Consider the following 21,306-nt stretch of genomic DNA (forward strand, 5'->3'; position numbering starts at 1 on the left):
GGATCTTAAAACAGAAAAATAACACTGTTCAACAGACTTTACACGTTTAGAACTTGCAAGATTCACTATTAACGCCCTGAGCTCCTAGCCAATTACGTACAGTACCTGTCACTTAATCTTTTTGGAAAATACGTCAGTTTACGCTGGTAAATACAATTAACTGACTCTTTTGAAAACATTTATGAAAATTGATTTAAATGCACAAGGCACAAATATCTTTTTATAACTTGGGACAATTATTTTAAGAAAAATAATCTTGTATACAGATTTATATGTTTGCCATCCGTCAGGGCCGGTTAGAAGAGCCGGGCAAGATTAACTGACACGCCACAGGTATATTGCCTACAAGGAATACTCCTTATTGTGGATTACCATTTTATACATATGCAACTGTCAGGTGTATGCCTACACCCCGTGCTTAAGTCGTGGCCATTTCAATGAATGAGCCGAGGATATCCAGGACATGGTCATTAACCCCCCAAAGGCCATATACCAAACAAAACAGATTAAAACGGGTTATGAAAATATATTAATCACAATCCGATTTAAACAATTACACACCTGACCAAGCGTTATTATTATAATACCGTATCCCAAGCCCGTATAACAGAAAATAAGTTAAAAGTATTTCCCTAAGCAAATAATACAAATTTATCCCAGCCGTATTCAAATCAGAAAGTGCAAAGTATCTTTTACTGGGCTCCTAAATCTGGAACGAAGGTCTTAATAACCTATTAGATTCCTAACGGGTCTTACTTAAGTTTTAACTTAGACCGGTTAGCTTTATAGAAAGGTTTACGGTTCAAAACGCAAGATTAAGCGAAGACCAGATTAGAATGTGATTTAGACCCGACAAGTATGAGGACTTGTATAATATGGGTAAACTAAACACATTCTGGATTTGAAGTGAAAATGATAAGCTTTCACCCGTTTCAGTTAATTTATGCAAACTAGTTACATAAACCGTACCGAACGCGTAAGATGCATAACGGATAACCAAATGAGTCATGAACATGTTTCACAAGTTAATATGCCTTAAATATGTTGTGATATCAGTAGGATACCTTCAATTATGCCCAAAACGAATTTAAAATCAATTTAAGTCTCGTAGGGGTATTTTGGTCATTTTAAAGATTATAAAAGAGGTTAAATAGCAATCTGAGGTTCTGGTCTAAAATGATCAGTAAAATATTTATTTTAATAAGTTATATCAGTAAGATATCATATATATGTGAAATTTATCTTTTATGACCAAACTATGCATCGTAGGGGCATTTTGGTCATTTCACATAGGCTTTAAGGGTCAAATTTAGAAATCTGAGTTCAAAACTTTTACGTACTGTTAAAGTATAAAAATTTATTCATAACATCAGTAGGTAACAAGCCTTAGGTGCCAAATATGGTTTTAAACCATACTATGCGCCTAAATCGCATAAAAGTCGGTATTTGACGATATTCGGGTTGATTAAGGAAATCTGAGATTTTGTTCAGCCTTTACTGTTTAAAATAACTTATTTAATATATAAAATCAGTAGGGAAAGGTTTGGTATGTAAAGGATGTATAAAACTCATTTTATTAGCAAAAGGGCGTTATCGTCAATTACCGAGCCTATGCGAGAACTCTATGTTATGATCATTTTTAAATTTAATAAAAATTTCCAAAAATCCCAAAATATTATATTACATCAGTAGGTAAAAGGTTTGATGTCAAAATTTGAGTTTAAATAGGATTTATATCAAATATGCCGTTTAATTAATAAAAAGGCTTTAATTTACGATATTGAGCATAACTCCCAATTTAGACCACGAACTGATGTGAAATTTTAAGGACAATTTTATAAATCAGTAATAAAGGTTTTTGTCCTCTCATATTTTCAAAAGTCTTGTTTTAATATTAAAAGGGCATAATAGTCAACTTTAAGCATATAACGGAAACAGGCAATGAACTCTAATTCTAAAGGACCAAGTAGTATAACTTCAGGGGGTTATACTAACATATACCATGGTCACAAAGGAACCCTAAGGCATAATTAAACTAAGCTAATTCGGGTCAGAATTGAAAGTCAAAGCAAAAGTCAACTTTTGCGACTTTCGGTTGCGAACCGACTCTAAACTTAGAATTGTCGGGTTGAACATGCCTAGACATGTTCAATTAATATTTACCAAGTTATTAAAGTGACAAAACTGATTTTATAGCTTCTATATTATCAGTTATGAATTTTATTTAAAAACTGACCCATTTGACTTTTATTTTAATTACTTTGACCTGTCAATTAATTAAGTAAACGTGGTAATTAGGAGGTGCCCTTTTTGAGGGTTTAACACCTACCTCGTTACGATTACGTTGCCATGTTCGTTGCGAATCATGGCTTGACCATACAAGGTCTAACTAAAAGTCAAAGAGTTTATCGTAAACGCTTGGCTTTTTGGCTTTAAGAGCCAAACAAAAGACTAAGCATGAAAGGAACACTTACAAGTGGTCCTTAGGACAGAAGATAACTCAAAAGGAGGTTCCCTAAGGTCAGGATCCTCAGATTTGAGAAGAAAGAAAGGAAGGAAAATGAATGTGCAACTTATGAGCCAAAACCCACCACTATTTATAGTGTTTGGAGGATGATTAGATGATGACAAGTGTTATGGAAGCTTTTAAGATCTTGCCAAGTGCCCTAACAGGTGTCTAATACCATCAACAAGCCCATAGATTCGAAATATGTGAGATATGGCTGCCTACCAGGGCTGCACACAAGTTTCTGAAGCTGGTAATCAGCTTACAGACCTCAAAGGTCCACCCATACGGTCCGTATGGGGTTGGGTTCAGCACAGCAACTTTCATAAATTACAGTTTTAGTCCCTGTAGGCTTGTAAGGCCCTTTTTGACACGATTAAGGCCCGTTAAGCCATTTTCAAGGCTCTACAATGATGTCTAAACATAGGGAACATAAAACATGCTCAAAAACATCTTGGATATCGGTTCGTTTGGTCGTACGGTTGCGTTGTTCGGCTAATTACGACGAAACACGAACGGACGTGAAAAACGATCCAAATTACGCAACGAATGGAATTTTATCATGCCAATCACTAAAATAAAATATTTCAATAATTACATAAATTTTTGGATGTCCGGATATATTCAGAACGTGAGATATGCGCGAAAATGCAAACTTATGCACTTTTTGACGCTTACAGTCCCTGGTGATCAAATAAGTTTATTTTTGCGCGCCAAACACCTATAATCCTATTTCTAAGATATGTAAAAGATATTTAGGGCATGTTTAACTTACGATCATATTCCGGAAGGTTCGATACCATACGAATCGACAGACTTTTGCAGTTTGACGCAAATAGTCCCTCTAATGCGCAAACTTGCGCATATCATCATTTAATAACATTGAAGCCTTATATAATCCATATTAGGCATTCTTGAGAGTATTATAAAAACATCACGATGCTTCGGGTTCATTAAAATGTCATTCAAAGGTATAATTAAACATATTGACGCTTTTAACCCCTTAAACTTGCAAAGTTGCGCGTAACTTCATTTATAGGCATAAAAGCCCTTAATGGCCAATATTAGACATTCCCGAGAGTGTAATCAATTATCATGAAGCTCTCGGTTTGTTAAAAGGTCACTCAGAGGTAAGAATTAACATGTTGACGCTTTTAACCATTCGACGCGCAATCTTTCAATTAATTATGCAAACGGCTACTCTCGATCATCAAGTGGCTTATTTGTGAATATGATTGTCGTGTAACGTTATTTAGAGGCTTATATTAAGCACGTTAACGTTCCCAGTCCTTCTATAATCAAAGTTTTTGATCTTTCGCAAAATTAGTCCCTCAAATTCAACGTTTGACTTTATTAGGGTTTAGCACACGTGTCGATATATCATTGGACGTGTTTTTACGAGGTGTTACAATTTTACACACGCTTTTACATTTCATTATTTTATTTTTGCAGGGGTCTTTAATTATGTCTAAGAAAACTGGCTCAAAGACTATAAATAAAATTTTTGTTTGTACGTGGACTAATAAGTGTCGCAGCTTTGGTCAACGCACCACCAACAGAGTTAAGAGCCAGTACGCAAATTTTAAAAGATACGTTACGCGCAGGAGTTCATTGGAGCGAATGGCAAGATGCGTCATTGATATAGTTGAAACTCAGTTAGGGGAAATACAAAAAAGTTTCACCGAAAGCATCGAAAAAAGGATGAACCACCACAGACACCCACTGTTGGACTACCTACATGGAAAGGTTTCCCATACAGCACTTGATTTGCTGGAAGGAGAACTAACGAGGAAGCGGGAGGTGTTGTGGAAACTTAACGCATCTTGTAGTTGCCATATGTGGCTTAGTTGTGGGTTGCCGTGTGCTTGTAGGCTGGAAAAGTACAAATGTACAGGTAAAAAAATATTAAACCTACAAACCTTGTGTTATTTAGTACGATTTAGCTGTTTCTCACACCGTATTGACTTAACCGTGTAGAGCGTAAGATACAACTCGAAGACGTAGATGTATTCTGGCGTAAGCTTGACTTACTACCGTGTAAACTGGTAGATGAGGACGTCGATGTTGTAGCAGAGCTCAATATTGTGCGGCAACAATTAGAGTCGCAATCCCCCGCTCAGAAAAAAAATTTGCTTTCTAAGATAAAAGCGGTCTTAACCCCGAAATCGTCAACTAAGAAACCACCGATTGTCCAGCAAAATACTTGCGGTCGGCCTACATCAAAGAAAGTACAACAAAGGCTAGAAGCTGCGAGGTTAGACGAAGCTGCGAGAAACAGCTCCTAGGGCGAGGCAAGCAACGTATATACCGCTTCCCCACAACATAGGTACGATTTACCCCGACACAGCTCATACGTACCGTCACAGGGCTCTCGTGGAACTGGTTCGGTTATAAAGTCTGAAAAAACCTAAAATGCAACGAAGCCGTTCAACGAGTTCTAAAAAGAAGGAGATGCGGGATGATCATGGTTTTCCATTAATGAAGGGGGATGAGGACTTGTTAACTATTAAAAGGTTTAAGCATCAAATTCCATCGGAGTTTCACTCTTACATATCGCGTATACAAGATGTGACCCAGACGGTCATTGTGGGTACAGGTCTGTGGCTGTCGGGTTAGGTTTTGTGGAATACGTATGGCCCCGTATTCGAAATGATTTACTACTAGAGATTGACCATAACGAGCCGCTATGGACGCATGTATTCGAAAGATATGACGAAGGAGACTTTAACCGGATACGTAACAACATCTCTTGGCATTGAGTGGAAGGGTGCCCTCCAAGTCACTGGATGGAAATGCCCCTAACGTTATAATAACTTTATTATTTAGTCGAAGTCGAACCGTAAGGCGCGTACGTCCCTAACGTTAGTCGAAACTAAGTTCGTCGTTAAAATATATAAGTTTTGTTATTTAGTCGACGTCGTCCGTAAGGCGCGTAGGTCCCTAACGAGCGTCGAAACTAAGATCATCGTTAAAATATAATTTTTTTATTATTTACTCCAAGTCGAACCGTAAGGCGCGTAGGTTTCTAACGAGCGTCGAAACTAAGATCGTCGTTAAAATATAATAATTTTATTATTTAGTTGAAGTCGAACCGTAAGGCGCGTAGGTCCCTAACGTTAGTCGAAACTAAGTCTGTCGTTAAAATATAAAGTTATTATATTTTAACGACGATCTAAGTTTCGACACTCGTTAGGGACCTACGCGCCTTACGGTTCGAATTGGACTAAATAATAAAAAATTATATTTTAACGACGATCCTAGTTTCGACGCTCGTTAGGGACCTACGCGCCTTACGGACGACGTCGACTAAATTACAAAACTTATATATTTTAACCACGAACTTAGTTTCAACTAACGTTAGGGACCTACGCGCCTTACGGTTCGACTTCGACTAAATAATAAAGTTATTATCTTTTAAAACAGAAAACTGTTTTTCTATATATATTTTTTTTAAACTGTATTTTGTTTTTCATAGAAACTGTTTTTCTGTTTTTTTTTTTTTAACAAACAGCTTACTGTATTTAAAAAACAGTTTTCTGTTTAAAAAAACAGTTTTCTGTTTAAAAAAACAGTTTTCTGTTTAAAAAAAAGACAGTTTTCTGTTTGAAACATAATAACTTTATTATTTAGTCGAAGTCGAACCGTAAGGCGCGTAGGTCCCTAACGTTAGTCGAAACTAAGTTCGTGGTTAAATATATAAGTTTTGTAATTTAGTCGACGTCGTCCGTAAGGCGCGTAGGTCCCTAACGAGCGTCGAAACTAGTATCGTCGTTAAAATATAATTTTTTTATTATTTAGTCCAATTCGAACCGTAAGGCGCGTAGGTCTCTAACGAGCGTCGAAACTAAGATCGTCGTTAAAATATTTTTTTTTATTATTTAGTCGAAGTCGAATCGTAAGGCGCGTAGGTCCCTAACGTTAGTCGAAAATATAAAGTTATTATATTTTAACGACGATCTTAGTTTCGACGCTCGTTAGGGACCTACGCGCCTTACGATTCGACTTGGACTAAATAATAAAAAAAATTATATTTTAAAGACGATCTTAGTTTCGACGCTTGTTAGGGACGTACGCGGTCGAAATCCGTAACTAGTCAAAAATATATAATCTTTTTATTATTTAGTCGACGTCGTCCGTTACGAGCGTAGGTCCGTTACACGCGTCGAAATCCGTAACGAGTCAAAAATATATTTTATTTTTATTATTTAGTCGACGTCGTCCGTTACGAGCGTAGGTCTGTTACGCGCGTCGAAATCCGTAACGAGTAAAAAATATATTGTTTTTTTTATTATTTAGTCGATGTCGTCTGATTATTATTTACTGACTGGTTTCCTTTTGTGCAGGTATTTTCACAAGATGATATCCACTTCCATCACCGCTCGAAACAAGAGCCGAGAGTGGTGTACGAGCGGTGAACTGTGTTTCTTATATTGCCTCTTTTACAAGAGGTCGTGCGTTCTCGCACACGAGTTGGCGCAGTACTTCGCCTACGCGCATCATCGACAGGAGCACTGATTATTATACGGCGGCGCCTACATCACTGCGATAGCCCTTTCGTTAGGCTATCTCCCGGAGACTGACCCGCGTGTAGGCAAGGCGATACAGCCGAAGCGGATGGGGATGAACACGATATCGGGAATGCACGTTACCAAAAAATTCTCATGCGGGAAGCAGTTTAAAGGTGCGGACGGCCGGCCTTACGGGCCTACACAGCTGCCGGCACAGTTGTGGTGGAGTGGATGGCTGTAGAGCTGCAGAGGCTTTCACATCGTGAGGGGTTGCCTCCACGACACTTCGTTCCGCCTACGGAATGGCATCAGCAGCAGGAACCGCTGCCATAGTATTTTATCTTTTGTTATGTATTTAGTATTGGAACCGTATATACGTCTATCAAACTTATGCTTATACTGCATATCTTTTGTGACGTGACTAACCTTAGTATTTAGTCATATATTATAACTTTTGTTTGTATGTACAAACTTATGTTTATATTGTATATATTACATTCAATCATCTTATATCTTTTGTTTGTATGTAAAAACTTATAATATTATCGGTATAACGTTATCAATATAATATATTCGAACCGTATGTACGTCTAACAAAAAATTTTAACAGTTAATAATATTATCGGTATAACGTTAAAAGTTATATATTTTAAGCGATTTAACGTTGGAACCGGGTGAGAATTTATACCACAAATACACCGAATGACCAAAAAAATTCTGAAAGGTTATATACCCTGCGTATAGCTCTATATACAACGTATATAAATTTTGTGAAAAACTGATGCCTCAAACCTATCAAAATGACCCAAAAAATTTCTAGTGGTTTACATACACTATGTATAGCTCTATACATTGTAAGTAACGATAGGGTTTATTATAGTTTGGTGTGTAAATAGGCAACATGGTGTGCCAATATGCACACCAAAAAAACAACGTACTTTCTTGATTTTCTCAACAATGACATGGTCCACCTGACCTGACCAATAGTACATGCACACCTACACATGCATACTGGCTTTGAGGCGGTCTCACCGAAAGAGCGAAGAAGCCCCTTTCTTCTCCCAAGAGCTGCTAACTCCCAACACCCAACATCCTCACGTCTCTACACTTTATTATTATATATATATTCTAGTGGGTCAAGTTATTCTACAAAGTCTTCTAATTGTAAGAAGTGTAAGAAGGATTTATAGAGTGACAAGTGTCTAATAACCTAAAACTAAATCCACTACATCACCACCAAAAACCTAAACACCCCCCCCCACCCCCCCCCAACCAAAAAACCTAAACCCCCCCACCCCCCCCCCCCAAAAAAAAAAAAAAAAAAACTATACCTCACAAAAAACCCCCAAAAAACCTAACCCCCCCCCCACCCCCCAAAAACCTAAAAAAAACCTAACCCCCCCCCCCCCAACCCCCACCCCCCAAAAACCTAAAAAAAACCTAACCCCCCCCCCCAAAAAAAAAAAAAAAAAAAAAAAAAAACCTAAATAAAAATCTAAAAAAAAACTAAACACCCACACCCACCCCCACCCCCCACCAAAAACCTAAACCCCCACCCCCTTGGCAAAAAAAGAAATTTTTTTTTTTAGGGTGGGTGATGTGTGTGTGGGTGTGTGTGTGTAGGGGGGGGGGGTGTGGGGGGTGGGGTTTAGGTTTTTGGTGGTGGTGGATGTTTAAGGTTTTTTTTTTTTTTTGTAGTGGGTTTTTTTGTATAGTGGGTTTTTTTAGGTTATTAGACACTTGTCACTCTATAAATCGTTCTTACACTTCTTACAATTAGGATCCTTTGTATTTGATCCTAATCCATATTCTAGTAATCCTTACGTCACTATCTTTTAATACATGTATATCGTTGGCTCCTCCTTACGTCACTATCAGTTTAATACATGTATATCATATAGCATGGTCGTGGATTCAGAATTTTTTCATAAAGTCGGTTTTCTAAATGCCTCTTAACTCCACTTTCAAGTTTTCGGTCGAATCACATATATAATTATATCTTACAGTTATAAGGGGTAAAACTAATAATTACAATAAGGTTGTTGAGGTTATTATGATCGCTAAAAGGTAATGCGCCATCTAATAACCAATTAGAAATAAAACCAAAGTACTTTAATTAATATCGAGTTTGATTTTTTTTTTTTGATCTGTTTCTTAAATGCAACATGCATTTTTATTTTCTAAATCAGTTAAAACTAGTAGGATTATCCGCGCTACGCTAAGGGGTTTCAGTGGCGGACCTAGGAATTTTTTCATTGGGGTGCGGAACATTTTCAAAAATTTTAGGCCCGTAGGTATATAAGTAAAAAAGTCATTTCGTTCGGGTCAGGTCGGGTCATGTAAAACAAAAGGACATCAAATTAAATTTATATAATCATCAAAAACACGTCAAACCTTGTTACAAACATAATTACACGTCGCCCTACGGGTTTTCATTTTTTGAAATCTAGCCATAACGTCCATAATCATGGTTTCTATCACAAACAAATTGATCCATAAGTTCATTGCTCCATAACATAATGTTTCAATTTTAATTTTCAACTATTCTAGCCCTAGAAATCGTGTGTAATCACCCTAAAATCATCTAAACAACATAATCACCCTAAAAATCATCTAAACAACCATCAACAACGTCAAAACACACAAAATTTCAAACTTATTTAAGAATTTTATTACCCTTTTTTCATATAATATCAACTAAAATCATAAAAAAAACAAAAACTTACCCATTATCGGATTCCGGTTGGTTTGGTGTCAAACGACGGCGGTTTGGTGTCGGACCGCGGTGGTTCGCGGCTACTAATGACGTGCTGTTGTGGCTGCTGCTGTGTTTGCTGATCGCTGGCAGGAGACGACGCAAGAGAGGGAGGGCGGGAGGAATTCTAAGGGACTATTGGGCTTATTGTAATTATTATAGTTTGAACTTAGGTTAGGTTTGGTTGATGGGTTAGGAATTAGTGGGCTAGTTATGTTTAATGAAATAGTGGGTTAAGGTATTGGGTATTTGGGTTAAGTTGGGTAGTATAAGTATATATAATTTAGGTAATTTTTTTTTTAAATTAGAGTTTACTAAGAAAATTTAAATATACATCGATAACATTTTTTACTTAAGGTGTGCAGACGAAAAATTCCAAGTGGTGCGGACGAAAAAATCCAAGGGGTGCGGATGAAAAATTCCAAGGGTGCGGACGGGATTTTTGACGGAAAATAGCATTAATTTTTTTTTCTCGGGGGTGCGCCCGCCCACCTTGGGCTAGGGGTGGGTCCGCCCCTGTCAGTAGAACAATCGAAAGAAATATGCTTAAAAGAATATCCACACATATTTTACATCAACCGAAAACTATAACAATAAATTTAAATTGGACAACATATTGGCCGACTTTAAATTAATTGTAAATGGGAACGTAAACTCTATCTTATCTATAACTTTAATGAAAATTTATGTCGAAATGTAAACTAACTTGAATTTATACGGACACGTGCAAAAAAATAAGAAAGTAAGAAAATATTGTTTTTTAAGTTAAGATTGGTACGGCGCGTTGCGGCTGTGTCGAAACGTAAAGTGACTCGAATTTATATCGTCTAATGAATATATTATATTTGACCCGACTCATTTCCGAAAAGGTTTACGTTATACTTGACACGACTCATTTCCTGGAAAAAAATAAAACTTACACGAAAGCGTAGTTCGACTGAAAACGTATACAATAATAAGAATAAGAATATATTATATTTGATCCAACTCACTTCCGGGAAAAAATCATTTCGAAACGTAAATCAACTTAAATTTATACCGAAATCTATATAAAAATAAACACGTAAAACTCGATTACAAGGTCTTTATTTTTATTAAAAACTTATAAGTATTAATGCTAAAAGTTGAAGAAAAAATATAAAAAACACAAAAAGACAAAAAAAAAATCAAAAAGTGAAAATACCGTTAACCAAAGTTCCTAGTTGTAACATAGATAATAATAATAATAATAATATTGCTGGTGTCTAGTTCCAAAAATCTTAAAGAGCCGATAAAAAACCAATATACAGATTAATATAAAAAAAAACAAGTTGTAGGGTCGGTTGACCCCGCATCATCCACTATCTATACGTGTATATATAGGTTTACCGTGTATGTTGTTTAAGCAAGTGGCCTTGTGTCTCAGTTTTCTCAGCACAAAACAACAGAGAAACTAAATCAAAGGTTTTTATTCTCTAACAAAAAACAAATGGGGACCTCAGTCGAAAACCGCCAGTTTCTTCACGAACCCGGTCTATCGGCCACAGCTGTGATTCGTTCCTACAGTCCGAACCACAAGCGTGCCGCTAGGCGAGAAGTTACGACACGTAAGAAGGTTGTCTTCGATACATACGATCGCGATTCTAGCGAAGATGAGGAAGAGGAGTTTGACTACAGTGACGCCATTAAAAAGTCCAACTCCGAGTTGGAAAGCTCGGTTTTTGACACACGAGATGCGGGTACGGCGGATCAATGGATCCATCGTAACCCGTCGATGGTTCGGCTCACGGGAAAGCACCCGTTTAACTCCGAACCACCTTTGACTAAGCTCATGCAGCATGGGTTTATAACCCCTGCCGCACTCCACTATGTCCGTAACCATGGTTCTGTTCCCAATGCCACCTGGGAAAACTGGACTGTGGAAATCTGCGGCCTGGTGAAACGTCCAACACGTTTCACCATGTCGCAACTCGTCACAGAGTTTCCCAGTAGGGAGTTCCCGGTGACATTGGTTTGCGCCGGGAACAGGCGGAAGGAACAGAACCTGACAAAACAGACCATAGGGTTTAATTGGGGTGCCGGAGGGGTATCCACCTCAGTTTGGAAAGGAGTTCCATTGGTCCACATATTGAAAAGATGTGGGATTTATAGCCGAAAGAAAGGCGCGATGAAGGTGTGCTTTGAGGGGGCCGAGGATCTCCCTGGAGGCGGTGGTTCGAAATATGGGACTAGCATAACCGTCGAGGTGGCAATGGATCCCGCGAGGGATATTATATTGGCGTACATGCAAAACGGGGAAAAGTTGTTGCCGGATCATGGGTTTCCGGTGAGGATGATCATTCCGGGATTCATCGGTGGTAGGATGGTTAAGTGGGTGAAGCGTATTATAGTAACGACGTCCGAGTCAGAGAGTTATTACCACTACAAAGATAACCGTGTGCTTCCATCGCACGTCGATGCAGAGCTAGCCAACTCTGAAGGTAACGTAATCCGTTGGTGATATTCTCTTTTTTCTAGTAGCGAAACTCTCGCATTATCCTTGTCCTTGTCCTTATCTGAATATTATTTGGTTTTAAGAAAAAATCTTAAGAAGGTATCAAATAAACAAACGTATTCAGTAATATCTCGAGCGTTTTTGTTTTAAAAATAATTATCTTTATTTGTGTAGGTTGGTGGTATAAGCCAGAGTACATGATCAACGAACTGAATATAAATTCTGTAATTACAACACCCTGCCATCAGGAGATATTGCCCATTAATTCATGGACAACTCAGAGGCCTTACACCTTGAGGGGTTATGCTTATTCAGGTAATTTTAATTTGTTTCCTCACCTTTTTCGATTAATAAGCATTAACTACTTTTTTTCTCTTTTCAAAAAAAAAAAAAAATAATAAAAATAAAAATAATCACTAATCAAAGATACAATATCTACATGTTAATTATATATAGTCATCTTGATGATCATATAAAGTAATTTGCTTATTAGGATATAATATGAATCAAGCCAAGATGAGTTCGGTTAAATGATAGATGAACTCATTTAAGTTGTTAAGGCTTGAAACTAATGCAGAGCTTGAACGAAAACACAGTGAGGACAAGACTCTTTAAATTCAAATCGGTGGGGCCGACTCTTAAAAATCCAATATATAACACAAAAAAAATCTGAAACTTTTGGCCCTGGCACCGATAAAGCTTTGCCAATGCTTGAAACTCGGGTTGTGATCAATTTTACACACTCAAACTTTGAGTACAAAAATCGGATTATATTATTATTTATGATTATTAATGTCTATATGTAAATACAAATTTGGTTACTTGTATAATCTGATATGTTATTAAAAATTTACTATAAGTGTATATATGGTAATTATATTATATCATACAAACTAAAGATCTATTATTGCATTTATATGATTAATAACTTTTTTAACGGCAATTAATAACTCATTTAGTCTCACCAATCTAATCATGATCAATGTATTAAACTTGTTCTCGAATTAGTTTTAATGAACGGGTGTAAACAGGTTTGAATTAATTCTTGGTTTTATTAGAAAATATCTTGAATTACTTGGTTGTACTAGAAAATATTTTTTTTTGGAATAATAGTTTTATCTAGCAAATTGTTTTGGGACAACAAGGGGTAGAGAGAATATAGCATTCGGTATTTCGGTGGATGTTTTTGAAGTCAAACCCCATTAAGAAAAGACTACTTAAAGAATACTTTTGACTTAATTTATTAATCACCAATGGTTGTGATATTTTGAGAGTTGATGATCGTCCATCTCTAATATTTAAAATGGATTAATAAATAAATAAATAAAATATATTTGCTGGTACGTGTGGGTGGGTGTATTGCTGGTTAAGATTCGATGCACGACCTTTATTCGTCGCTTTTGATCACCGGTTTTAATGTTTGTTGTGACATGAACATAACTGTGGTTGATGACACTTTTAACTTTTTAAGTTTTAAAACACTCATATGTTTTCTAAATAAAATACGGAAAACGTATATCCTAAAATTTACTTATAAAATTCATTTATTATTCACTTCGTAAGACTTGAACCTCTTCTATTTTGATGAAGATAAACACCTAACCTCGCTAGACCATCTTTTAATACGTTCTTATAAATAATCATATCAGATTGGTGTGTTAGTTTAATTTCATTTTATTATCAACGGATCTAAGAAACTATACATAAATAAGCATTAAAAAAGACTATTACATAATTAAATTATTGTTTTAATAACTAATTTTATTAAAAACAATTAAACATTTTTTTAAAATATTTTTTTATTATTAGTTAATCATCTATTCAAAACTAGAGAAGATGCTTTTGTTAATTAATTTTACAATCTCCAGGGTTGAGGGTCAGTGCTAAAATTGAGATACTTATTGAAACACATAGTGATGTAGTTATTATGTAATGATCAACCAATTAATATATGTAATGTTAAATATTGTATGGTTTAGGGGGTGGAAAGAAAGTGACACGTGTGGAAGTAACAATGGACGGAGGAGACACGTGGAGCGTATGTAACTTGGACCATAAGGAGAAACCAAACAAGTATGGCAAATACTGGTGCTGGTGCTTTTGGTCATTGGAGGTTGAGGTTCTGGACCTTCTTGGTGCCAAAGAGATTGCGGTTCGAGCCTGGGATGAGACCCTCAACACCCAACCCGAGAAGCTCATTTGGAATCTCATGGTAACATATATAAATCGTTTTTATATGAAAGTAGTTTATTGCGATATTGGATTTTAATAATCGTGACTCATTCGTCTGTAGTAACATATACTCCTATACTGACAATTTGACCACTCGCACTCCTAATCTTACTTTCATTATCATAGATCTACATTTGATTTCGACCTGATTACGCTCACAATGATGATTATCAGCACAAAGGGGGAAACAAGCATTCTTTGTGAGCGAAATTGGTTGAAAGTCAAGTGTAAATCAAATGAAAGTCTATTAGGATCATGAGACTTAGATTTCTCTTGATAACAAAAGTGAAAATTATGAGTGTCACTGGTTAGATTGTCGGTGTGAATTATTAGCGGTCAATGAGCCATAGTTTAGATACTAAAAATCCAATTTACCTAGTTTATTTGATTATGTGATGTTGATTATATTTGATATGATATAATATGATATGTGCAGGGTATGATGAACAATTGTTGGTTCCGAGTGAAAACCAACATGTGCAAACCGCACAAAGGTGAGATCGGGATCGTGTTCGAGCACCCGACTCAACCAGGAAACCAGTCCGGCGGATGGATGGCTCGCGAGAAGCACCTCGAGATATCATCCGAGGCAAACCCAAGCCTCAAGAAGAGTGTTTCATCTCCTTTCATGAACACAACTTCTCTAACCTACTCAATGTCCGAAGTCAAGAAACACAACTCAGCCGACTCCGCCTGGATTGTGGTCCATGATCACATCTACGACTGCACCACCTTCCTCAAAGACCACCCCGGCGGTACCGACAGCATTCTCATCAATGCCGGAACAGACTGCACCGAAGAGTTCGACGCAATCCATTCCGACAAGGCGAAAAAGCTCTTGGAAGAGTACCGAATCGGTGAACTAATAAACGTGGGCTACAGTTCGGACTCCCCTACATCATCACCAAACAACTCGGTCCATGATGCCACTAACTACACCACCTCACACTTGGCCACCATCAAAGAAGTTGCCCCCACAAGAACCATAGCCCTAATTCCACGTGAAAAAGTCCCATGTAAGCTCATCTCCAAAACATCAGTCTCACACGATGTGAGACTATTCCGGTTCGCCCTACCCACACCGGATCAAGTCCTCGGGTTACCAGTAGGTAAGCACATCTTTCTTTCAGCATGCATTGATGACAAGCTATGCATGAGAGCATACACACCAACTAGCACAATAGATGAAGTTGGATACTTTGAATTGCTAGTGAAAATCTACTTCAAAGGGATCGAACCGAGGTTTCCCAACGGCGGGCTCATGTCACAGTATCTCGAGTCGTTGCCGCTTGGTTCTTCACTCAACATCAAGGGTCCGTTAGGTCACATTGAGTACATGGGTAGAGGGACATTTTCGGTGCATGGTAAACAAAAGTTTGCTAAGAAACTAGCCATGTTTGCGGGTGGGACGGGGATTACGCCGATATATCAAGTGATGCAGGCGATTTTGAAGGATCTAGAAGATGACACAATGATGTATGTTGTGTATGCGAATCGTACGGAAGATGATATATTGTTGAGGGATGAACTTGATGCATGGGCTCAGAAGTATGAAGATAGAGTGAAGGTTTGGTATGTTGTGGGAAAATGTATTAGAGAAGGGTGGAAATACAGTGAAGGGTACATCAATGAGGATATCATGAAGGCACATGTTCCAGAGGCTGCTGAAGATACATTGGCTTTGGCTTGTGGACCACCACCCATGATTCAGTTTGCCATAAACCCTAATTTGGAGAAAATGGGTTATGATATCAAAGACTCTTTGCTGGTGTTTTAGAGTGTTTCATTGTAATGCATGGAAGTACAGTGGAGCAATGATAAGGTTGTTGTGAAAAGAAAGAACCTCTTCAATGACTTAATCATTGGGGTTAAAATTATATTTTTAAAATAAAGTCATATGTGTACATACTAGCGACTATCTGCTCAACAAAGAGCTTATTAACAGAAATTATAATAATTTAAGCTTGTTTTCAGTTGAATGTTTGTAAGTGTTTTGTTTTCAGTTTTAAGGTTAAACCAAGCCATTATATGTACCGTTTTAATTAACATGTGAAATTGGCAAACAAACTAAGAACCACGAACCCCAGAATCTATCTGCTCGATCTAAATACACCATCAATTCTTTGACATGCGAATTGCGAAGAAAAACTTCAACTCAAAGAAGGTAATGGAATGGACAAAATAATGGAATGGACAAAGTTATGAAATGGATCATTCCATTCCATGGTCTTGTTTTATTATCACATGTGAATGAAATGAATCATTACCTTGTAGTGTTTGATAGGCTAAGAAAAGAAGGAATAAAAGCGGTGACGGGTGGCAGTGGTCGGCAATGCCGCCGGTGTTTGGTGGCAGAGGATGGCGGCGGCGATGGGTGGTGGCGGCGGACGACATAGGTGGTGGGTGGTGGTCGGTGGCGGCAGAGCCGTCCCCGAAAATGATAAAAAGCTTTTGGGTCTCGTGCGAGACAAAAGAATTGGGCCCCCTCCTATAATTGTTATTGATTGAATCTTGGTTTCATTCGGTGTGGTAAGATACGAGTACTCGATATAAATAACCTAAGAAGTTTTTATAAGCATAAGTAAAACGTAGTATACCAAAATCGTAATATTACATTATCACATATAACATTCTTATATTTTACTCCTATATTTTATGATAAAACTCATGTTTAGATGAAGGTATGCCTATAACTAGGTTTAAACAATAGAAAACTAAAATGATGATATAAAGATATATAAGCAATGTGCATCATATTTACATAACTCAGAATTAATTACTATGGAATTAAGAAAAACAAAAAATATTGGAAAGGAAAGAGAGCAATGTAAAATTAAGAAAAAAGGACGAAAAGAATATGTTAGAAGGAAAGACAGAGAATCGAACCTATTCCTATGATCCCATCCATTATTTGTTTTAATAGGGAATCAATAGAACAATAGCCAATCCTTATTTTTTTCTCAGAATTCAAACATTTTTGTATTTAAAATTCGAGAAATCTAAAAAAAAAAAGAAAACAAAAATATGTGCAACGATGTAAGAATCGAACCGAATATCACAGGGATAAATTATAAAAGGCTTGCCAATTGAGCTATAGTAGGTAATGATATAGAAGGTGATGAAACAGAATATTTATAGTATGTATAATATATAACACTTTTTAAAAAGATTTCGGGCCTTTGAAAAATTGGGCCTCGAGCGGTCGCCCGGTTTGGCCGGCCCAATAGCCGGCTCTGGGTGGCGGTGGCGGTGGCAGAGGGTGGCGGTGCCGGTGGATGGTAGTGGTCGACAGTGTGGTGGGTGGCGGTCACGGGGGCGGCAACATGGTCGGCTTCGGCGCCTGTGGTCGACGACGTAGGGTGGCGGTGGCGGCTGGTGTTGGCAGCGTTGGGTGGCTAGTAGTGGAGGCGGTGGTGGCGTCAGTGTTTAGTGGCGGAGGGTGGCGACGGCGGTGGGTTGAGGTGGCAGTGGTGCCGGTGTTTGATGGCGTAGGGTGGTATTGGCGGCGGCGGGCAGTGGCGGGCAACGGCAGGATGGTCGGCGGCGGAGCCAGTGATCGATGGTGTAGGATGGCAGCGACGGGTCGGTAGTGGTGGCGGTGGTGGCGGTGTTTAAGGGTGAGAGAGGGAATTGAATGAAAAAAAAGGGTGTGGATGGAATGAAACTGAAAGAATGGAATGCCGTATGTAATGGGTGATTCCATTACCTTAACCAACTTAACACATTTTTTTACATTCCCTCGTAATAGCCTATTTCATCCCGTCTCTCACTTCTACATACCAAACACTACCTTATTCTAAATTCAACCCTTGTTAAACTGCCATACGACTATACAAGGGTTTACATAGCACCCTTTACAAGTAAATTTAGTCGAATATAAATACTCTACGTTCGAAATTCAAACTTAAAAGATAAACTTATTCTATTGTATTTTGAATTGGACTTGAAAACTTGACTCGCATGTTACTTCATCCAGCCGTCGACACACTCCAGCCATGACTCAAGAGTCTCTAGTAAGATGCGAGTCAAGTTTAAATCTAATATCCTTATTAAAAACAATATTAACTTGTATTTGCTATATTTAACATATGTTATACATGGCTCAAACATAGATAGATAGACCATAAATCCTTTCATTTTTTTTAATTAATACCACATGCTTATTTAAAGCACACTTCTTAATATTTAGATTCAATTCCACTTATTATATTTAAAAGGTTATATTTATAAAAGGTATAGAGTTTTGTTATACTAATGGTTGATCATTCATTCTAAACACAATTAGATCTGTTTCAAGATATTAACATTAGCAAGAGAAGAATATGTTAAAGAGAAATACAAGTTCTTATTTAGGCGTTTGGTTTTGTATTAAAGAGACCACGTCCTAGAATAGTGACTTTATTTTGGTCATGCAACTAGTAGTAGGTCTCATTTTATGAACTATCGTTGCTTCTGTAGACGTGATGCACTTGTACATTGTGAGGGTTAGGAGTTGATGGCGTGGGAGATGAAGTAGATCAAAGAGTTGTGCATGTCCGTTTACACTACGTTTTTAAGAGGTATTTTTATACCAAGTGTTGGATCTATATATATGCACAAGACATGACATATGACGACAATTATACAAGATCGCATCCAACCGCATCTATATGTAGGTGGTCTAATGCTTAGTATGTTTGTGAGGATATTAAGGCTATGAAACATCATAGACAAAAGAGAGTATTAAGATTCGAAAAGCTACATGGATGGCTGATGGAACTAGCTCATTGGCCTGCAACCTGCACTAGAACACCCAAAAGAAGATCATCCAGGTAAATTACAAGCTCTAAGGGAGTGTTTGTATACAGTGATTATGATTCATATTATTCAGGGGTCATGCTTGTTTATGTTTCACATGAAAAACTACCTGGGTATGCACCAGTTCCGGCCTATGTCAAACGAGCCATTCATCCTCAATCTTGACTGTGATCACTACATTTGCACCATGCCGGATTTAGTCAGATCGGCCTTCTTTCTAAATACAGTCTTGCCACCTATGGTAGACTACTATATGCTCTTTATCCTTCCTTGCTTTCATACCTCTAACCTCATATCAGGCCCTATGAGGTCGGGTGAATAATAACCTTACTTTTTGACCTGCAGCAACATCAAATAGCATTGCTAGCAGCCTCTGAAACATGCATTTTCACGGTCCACCGTAACTGATAAAGCTAGTTCCTCTTGCTTTCCGAACATTTTGGGTAACCATTAACCTTCTAATCTTTTCTGCATCATCCCACTTCTCACCCATAACAAACAAATCAGCAATAAGACTATAAACACCACCATCCTTCTCGGGCCTCAACAATTCTACAACTCTTTTAATCACCCTTTCCGCCATCTTAAAGTTATTCTGTACCTTACAAGCATTAAGAAAAGATCCCCAAACATTCATATTAGCTTCAGGCTGCATTTTCATAATTACTTCATATGCATCTTCTAGCTCCCCCGCCTTGCCAAACAAATCGACCATACAACCGTAATGATGAATATTCGGCTTCAAACCATATTGATAAATCAGTTTAAAGTACATACGTCCCTCCTCAACCAACCCTGCATGCACACACGTGCTTAGGATGCCCGTGAAAGTTAACTCGTTGGGCTTAACACCTGCTTTTTGCATCCTATCGAACAGAGTTCTTGCTTCGTTAACGTAACCATGTTGTCCAGCCCCACAAATTAACGCAGTCCAAGAAACAACGTTTGTCTCTCGCATCATGTCAAACACCAATGTAGCAACCTTTAACGATCCACTTTTCGCATACATGTCAACTAACGTGGTGCCAAGTTCCACGTTGAGCTCCCACCAGTTCCTCACAATAAACCCGTGAATAGACTTCCCCAACACAAACCCGACCGTACCCATTTTCGCACACCCTCCTAACACAGCACATAAAGTGAATTCATCAGGTTTTAGCTTCTCATCTGTTAACATCTTGCAGAAGAGTGCCAGTCCTTTTCTCTGATGACCCGTGTTAACATATGCCGCAATCATCGCAGACCAAGAAGCGATATTCCTCATCGGCATTTCATCGAACAACGACCGTGCCTTGTCCACATTCCCCGATCTCGATAACCCAGTGATCATGGTATTCCAAGTGACCGTGGTTCTCTCAGGCATTTCATCAAACAGTTGGCGTGCATCATCGAAACAAGCATTCGAGTAACCATGCAACAGAGAGGACATGATGTATACATTTGATATGAACCCAAGTTTGAAAATATGGGCATGAAGGTGACGGAGAAGAGGGAGGTTGTGCAAATGGGTGGATGCTGTAAGTGTGTAAAGAACGGTGAAGCTGTCAATAGGGATGGATTGATGGTGCATATGTGTGTAAATTTGTAAAGATTTGAGAGGAGAAGATGACTGTTTGATGGCTTGACTCCATTTTGATGGTGATGCTGACGTGGATATTGTTGAAGTTAAGAAGAGAGCGGCTTGAGAGTGTAGTGGTTGCTTCGATGGGTAACACAAAATCAACCGCATGATGTTCGACTGACACACAAGAGTTTAACAATATTTTGACACCTAAAACATAATTAGTGTTCGTGGAGCGAGAGTACTCTATATCTTCTAACACGTATCAATGTTTATTTAATACTTTCCTTTGGTGTTAACTAATCTTGATAAATTAAAACGACTTGTTGACACTATAACTACCAACATGTTTTCACTTTAGAAGTTCTAACTTGTATGCTTAAGCAAGTTGTAGAAGTTATAACAAAATTCCCATGATGGGCCGACCCAAACACCCGGAAACTAAGAAAGGAGACTGATGAGAATTTAGGGTAA

The 21,306-nt window shown here is 37.9% G+C and overlaps 2 protein-coding genes across 2 annotated transcripts; one reads left to right on the forward strand and one right to left on the reverse strand.

Moving 5' to 3' along the window:
• The first annotated feature begins 11,161 nt into the window (after positions 1–11,161).
• LOC110912275 (nitrate reductase [NADH]) lies at positions 11,162–16,453 on the forward strand. The gene is made up of 4 exons (XM_022156967.2): positions 11,162–12,228; positions 12,417–12,557; positions 14,222–14,454; positions 14,911–16,453. The coding sequence occupies exons 1-4, from the start codon at positions 11,238–11,240 to the stop codon at positions 16,249–16,251; spliced, it is 2,706 nt and encodes a 901-aa protein (XP_022012659.1). The 5' UTR covers positions 11,162–11,237; the 3' UTR covers positions 16,252–16,453.
• A 2,807-nt stretch (positions 16,454–19,260) lies between these two features.
• Positions 19,261–21,098, reverse strand: LOC110912276 (pentatricopeptide repeat-containing protein At5g66520). The gene has a single exon (XM_022156968.2). The coding sequence runs from the start codon at positions 20,998–21,000 to the stop codon at positions 19,660–19,662; it is 1,341 nt and encodes a 446-aa protein (XP_022012660.1). The 5' UTR covers positions 21,001–21,098; the 3' UTR covers positions 19,261–19,659.
• Between the last annotated feature and the right edge of the window lie 208 nt (positions 21,099–21,306).

Source organism: Helianthus annuus, chromosome 15 (assembly GCF_002127325.2).
Source record: "Helianthus annuus cultivar XRQ/B chromosome 15, HanXRQr2.0-SUNRISE, whole genome shotgun sequence".
Taxonomy (NCBI): domain Eukaryota; kingdom Viridiplantae; phylum Streptophyta; class Magnoliopsida; order Asterales; family Asteraceae; genus Helianthus; species Helianthus annuus.